Source organism: Alligator sinensis, unplaced genomic scaffold (genome assembly GCF_000455745.1).
Source record: "Alligator sinensis unplaced genomic scaffold, ASM45574v1 scaffold76_1, whole genome shotgun sequence".
In the NCBI taxonomy this organism is placed as follows: Eukaryota; Metazoa; Chordata; order Crocodylia; family Alligatoridae; genus Alligator; species Alligator sinensis.
In genome coordinates this window covers 3,171,152-3,177,164 of record NW_005841865.1, presented here as the reverse complement: position 1 = coordinate 3,177,164, position 6,013 = coordinate 3,171,152, and the positions used below count along the sequence as shown (strand labels likewise).

The following is a 6,013-nucleotide window of genomic DNA, read 5'->3' as shown; positions in this document are numbered from 1 at the left end:
TGATGTGGAGCACACAGATCCCCCCCAAGCACACACAGCTTTACGGCTCTGGCAAAGCTCCTGAAATGTGCATAGATCTTAAGGGGCAATCAGGTTCTGGGACCTGACCTGCCTACTCTTCTCACAAGAGGAGCAACTACCTCCCCGTGAAGGGAATGGTCTTGGGGCTTCTGCTCCACAAAGATGAGAGGTGACTCCTCCTCAGCCTGTTGGGCTTTTTGTTTGTCCATGTTCAGCATCCCCGGGTGCAAACCTTGTTTGTAAGTCCAGATCAGTCACCTGTTCTCTTTGTTTCTTTTTGCCTCTCCAGGAAGGAAGATGTCTCTATGTGATCCTCCTGATGGCTTTGTACTGGTGCACGGAGGCGCTGCCATTGGCTGTGACTGCTCTGCTGCCAATCATCCTGTTTCCATTTCTGGGCATTCTCCCTTCCAACAAAGTTTGCCCACAGTATTTTTTAGACACCAACTTCCTCTTCCTCAGTGGCCTCATCATGGCGGCTGCCATCGAGGAGTGGAACCTGCATCGCAGGATTGCCCTGAAGGTCCTCATGCTAGTGGGAGTCCAACCAGCCAGGTAACTTTTGCAAAACACTTGTTATTACTTCATGTCTTATTTCTCCAGGCTCCAACCCTAGTTGTTTTAAAGCATGAGCTGAACCTCGGAGTAATCAAGAGAACATGGCACCCAAAGTCAACATATCAGCTTGTAGGCTGTAGTAAAAGCACCACATGTCTACCCACTGTTGGCTTAAACACACACTCCCTTTTCAGGGCTCCCTATTTTTATTCATTTAGGTTGTTGCAGTCCTTTTGCTGGCTAGTAATGAAGAATGAAGAAGGGGAGATGAAATTAAATAACTGCTTCAGCCTTGTTTGAATTACATTAACACTTAATCCACTTGTACATGCTCCCACATATTATAGGATAACCACTGACAGCTTTGTACCTGTTCATTTTATGAGATCATGCCATGTGATTTTTCTCAGCTGGAACATAAAATAGACCTTACAGAACTTAGTGTTAAACTGAATTTTTCTCCCTTCCAGACTTATTTTAGGAATGATGCTGACAACTTCTTTCCTGTCCATGTGGTTAAGTAATACAGCCTCCACTGCTATGATGCTCCCAATTGCCATTGCTATTCTGAAGAGTCTCTTTGGAGAGAAAGAAGTATCTAGAGATCTCAACAAGGAAAATGAAGAAAACCAAGGTAACTCAGTCAGAGAACAGTAATGCAAACAGCAGGTACTAACTCGATGTGCAGTAACCATAGCCATACAGTAAATGTGCAGTAGCACTGGCACACGCCTTTTTAGTGACGCTAATGTGCAGTAGACTAATTCTACTGCGCATTAGCATGACTTTTGCTGTGATGTGCCAATGTGCAGTAGAATTAGTCTACTGTGCATTTAGCGTCTTGTGTAGACATGTCCAAAATGTTCAATCAGGTTTCTCTCTAATCAGCAAAAGAAAAATATATCTTCCACAACAGCTTATTTTTGCAAATAATTTACATGGAGGTAATTTTTCTGGCAAGCAATCATGAAAAACCACAAAACAGAAACAAAGCCCCCCTGCAACTGTTAATGCTAGGGAGGGCAATAGCTGCTTCTCTCTCTTTTTTTGCTTTTCCTAATTGCCTTTGTAAGTGCTATTTGCGTTTCTGCAGTTCACAAGAGGATGGGTTTTTGGATGCTGCTGATTTCTGAAACATAGAAAAAACAAGTCCTCAGAAGAATTCCGGCATATGCATGTTCTAAACAGTGATGCAATTAATCAGTTGCAATCAATGGATAGCTTTCAAGAGATATTTTAAATCCAGGCCATTTCATCATTTTCACTTTCTGAATTTTTAACTATGAATGTCTTTAAGCTATTAACATTGTTCTTCCTGACTCAGTCATTCTTTTTTATTTTTAGTAGTAGTTCATTAATGAGTTTGTTCTTTAACTGTCTTTAACCCTGTTCTTAGAGATTGCTGTATTAGCATAACTCATAAATTAGAGCCGCAGGATCACCTAAGACCAGGAGCTCACTGTACAAATATAAAATAATATGCTATTCCTGGTCTGAAAATGGGGAGGGGAAAGAGATATAACAGAGTGAACAGAGCAGTGGTTCCCAAACATCATGCAAGTTGCATGATTTTCATTTTATTTTGAAGCTGAGGCTTGCAAGGGAAGGGGAAGAGAAGGTTACAACAGAAATACAAAACAAAATCGCCTTGTATTTCTGATGAGGTGATAGCTAGAAATTAGCAACAGTGGAGCTGCTATGAGTCACGTGTGTGCAGTAGGACAGACCTGTCTGTTTCTCTAATCCTCAGTGTATTTAGGAAATAGAACGGAGCGATGATCTGCATGATGGGCACTGAGTTTCTTCAGTGGCCTCTCAAACTTGAAGCAATATTCAGTCAAGAATAATGATTTTGATTTGAGATCTAGATGATAAGAAGCATGGATCAGATTTTCACAGAGGTTTACCAGTTCCTGAACCTGGTCTGAATCCAGGATTGATTGTGCTTTGAGGCTTTGGTTTTACTGATAATATTTTGCTCGGATGTGATAAAACCTGGTATAACGTAAGGGGACATTTGGAAAGAACTTCACTCAATTTATGCATCAAAGGAATAATCAAATACATTGTGCAAAATCAGTTAAGTAAGAAACTTTGTAAAATGGGTTCTAGCTTTGAGCAAGCTTTAAGAATAACATCTGATGACATCTATGAGTCTCCCTGAGTACATTTTAAATACACACACAGAGGTCTGAAATGTGTGTGTGTGTATTTACATATATATAAAATCAGACCTGTGCATGAGTATTAGAGAGAGAGCATCAGGGATTTAGTTTAAATTAAAAGTATGAGTATTTAGTTAAAGTTAAAAGTATGAGCAAAGCTGCTATAGTCTAAACATTTCCATATGTGATTCCTTAAACATTATACAAATTCTTCTGAAAAATCAAATCCATTTAAAAGGTACAGTTCTTTAATATATTTTCAGCTATTAGTTTTTCTTCTGTGAACTACACTCATTTTCTAGCTGCTTGATCACTAGTTAAGTGTTTTTAAAATGTACTCAAACAGATTTGTACATAGATATCATCAGAGATGTTTCTTAAATTTTGCCCCAAAATAGAACATATTTTGGAAATACTCTTACTTATCTGATATATATAATTTATTTCAGACCTGTGTATGTAATAGAAACAGAGCGAGTGTGTCAGGGATTTAATTCCTGAAGTATGAGCAAAGCTGTTATATTCTAAAAAAAATCCACACATATATGTATTTGAAAGTGAAAGGAATAGTCCTAAACCAGGAAAATTTTATTCCTGTGCTTAAATTTCCTCATGTAAGAATATGTAGATATATAAATGCTTTGAGGATTGGGGCTGTAGATTGTTAAGGAGACAAAACAGTAGATACATTTATAGTAGATACAACAGTGGTAGGTAAAATTCAATGAACTGGGCTGATAATAAGTGATTGGAGCTATGAGATCATAGAAACTCAAAGGAATAATTAGGGATTGATACTTTTGGCTCTGGATAACTGTCCTCCCATGAAATATCCAACTACTAGTTTTCAAAATTGGTTAGGCTTTCCTATGACCTCTATAGTTTTCTCTTTTGACTCTAAGTACCTCAGGAACCACTTCATTTTAAAACTTTTTATAACCTGGCACTTCTAGTCCTGAATTCATTTCATGTGATGGCTGCATGATAACCTGCAGAGCAATGTCATAGTGAATGTATCCTGTAACTTTGATCACTTCACTGGCTCTGTGCCCACTAATCCATCTCCGCCAACTGCTTATTCTTTTAAGCAGCTTTTAGCAACCACTGTTTACTTCAAAAAGTTGCTTTTGTGCAACAACTGGTATGGAAGAGATTAAGGGGACCTGGCTGTAGGTGGATCCTGCAGAACCCCAGGAGGAGCAAAGTTGGGGCTGGAAGAACAGCACAGGTGTGGGGCAAAAATGATGTTGGACTTGTGGGACAGGACTGATCTGGGTGTTGCAAAGCAGGATTACCATATTTACTTGAAGAGAAGACAACTCCCAATAATTAAACTCTATATGTGGAAAATTTATAAATGTGTTATTCTTTAATTGTAGAATTAATAATTGTAGTTTTGCCTTGAATTTGTCCTCTTCCCACTGCTACAGCAGGGCAAGTAAATCTGAGGGGTCAGGTAGTCCCTTTGCCTTCTGCCCCCCAACTTCTTCTCTCTGCTGTCCCTGAGCACATGGAAGTGAGAAGCAAATTTGAAAACACTGACCTAGAAATAAACATACCTGTAGGAATTTGCATATAGGGAAATCGGTACAGGTACCCATACACTTAGCTCATCCAGAATTGATGCATTTATCTCTTTTGAAACTGCTGCAAGTTTTACTACAGGTACTCCATAAACACACTTTTAAGTAGCACATCTGTATTTACTTGTATATAACACAATTAAAAACAAATTGTCTTGGGCCAAATCAGTTCCGAATTCCATTGATTGAGCAGAGCTCAATCATTCAAGCCTGTGTAGTGCTACCACCGACAAGTATCTTACCTCCCGCCTCTTCAGCCTGGGGCTTCAGGGTACTCTCAGATCTGTGGCAGACGATACATCCTACATCCTCCAAGCCCAGATGCCTTGGAGTTCAGATGCCCCCAAGTCTTATGCAAAAGGCAGAATGAGCAAACTAAAGGAAAAACCCAAGGGGCTTTCCCCCTATCACCATAAACTGTGTGGCTGAGATCCTCCCATTGGGAAGCTTTAGTAGACTCTCACAGGAGTCAGTCTGCCCACACTACAAGGGGCAGACCTACATCCTCAGCTACACTGAATCATTCAAGGCTGAGAAGAAGGGCATCTCCCCTGCCAGGTAAGTAAAACCACCAGGGCCAAAACCATCATTATGGTACCTCCTCTGCATGCATTACCTCAGTCCAAAGTCAGAAGGCTTATAGCTTACCAAGTGATTCATTGGGCTGGGTCCCAGCAGAGACCACAGTGTTTCAAGCCATGGTGACCCTGTAATTCAGCATTACTCAGTGGCCACATCTACATGAGACGCTACTGCACAGTAGTAACAAGCTATTGCGCAGTCAGCACCACCTAAAAGCCATTCAGTGATGCTATTGCGCAGTAACTCTGGTTACTGCGCAGTCATTTAGTACTGTGTATGCAAGTACTAAATGACTATGCAGTAATAACTGCTCACTTAGCATCTCATGTAGATGTGGTCAGTATGCGTGTGTCCTCCAGATACCCTCCCCCCTGCACAAAGGATCCATGTCCTAATTAGCGCCCCCAGTTATGACTGGAACTACATGTTCTTGTCCTTAGTCCTGGGATCCCACAAAAATTTATGTGCAGATGAAGTGCAGGGCAACCTGGTCTGGCCACCTCATGGGGGGTGGGGCCACACTAATCATATGTGCCAGGCTAAAAGTCAAGAGTGAACTGTTTGGGGCCCCTTTTGGTGATGTTTGCCAGACATTTAAGGCTGGTGAAGGAACAGGAATCATTGGAAATGGGAAAGAAATGTACAGGTCCGCTATGGAAGTGAAGAAGAAGTAAAAATATACTCTGTGGTGACTTACCATAAATTGTAAAAGAGAGCTGTAGTCAAGGGGCACTGCTATATATTTCTTAGTCAGGTGGGCTGCAGTAGTCCTGTGATTGGCCTTTTTTGTTTTTTGAATGATTCAAATGGATTCAGAAGGCCAATGTGGTGCCTATCTTCAAGAAAGGGAGGAAAGTGGATCCGGCTAACTATAGGCCCATCAGCCTGACTTCTATCCCGGGGAAGATCTTAGAAAAGTTTATTAAAGAGGCCATCCTTAATGGACTGGCCGACGCCAACATCTTAAGGGATAGCCAGCACGGGTTTGTTGCGGGTAGGTCTTGCTTGACCAATCTCATTTCCTTCTACGACCAGGTGACCTATCACCTGGACAAGGGAGAAGAGATTGATGTCATATATCCTGACTTCAAAAAAGCCTTCGAT

General features: G+C 40.9%; 1 protein-coding gene across 1 annotated transcript in view; it reads left to right on the top strand.

The window, feature by feature from the left end:
* The first annotated feature begins 304 nt into the window (after nt 1-304).
* SLC13A3 (solute carrier family 13 member 3) overlaps nt 305-6,013 on the top strand; it is a 35,616-nt gene continuing 29,907 nt past the window's right edge. Inside the window, exons 1-2 of the mRNA XM_006016693.3 lie at nt 305-576; nt 1,050-1,213. Coding sequence (XP_006016755.1) covers nt 341-576; nt 1,050-1,213 — 400 coding nt within the window. The 5' untranslated portion in view covers nt 305-340. The remainder of the gene's footprint in view (nt 577-1,049; nt 1,214-6,013) is intronic.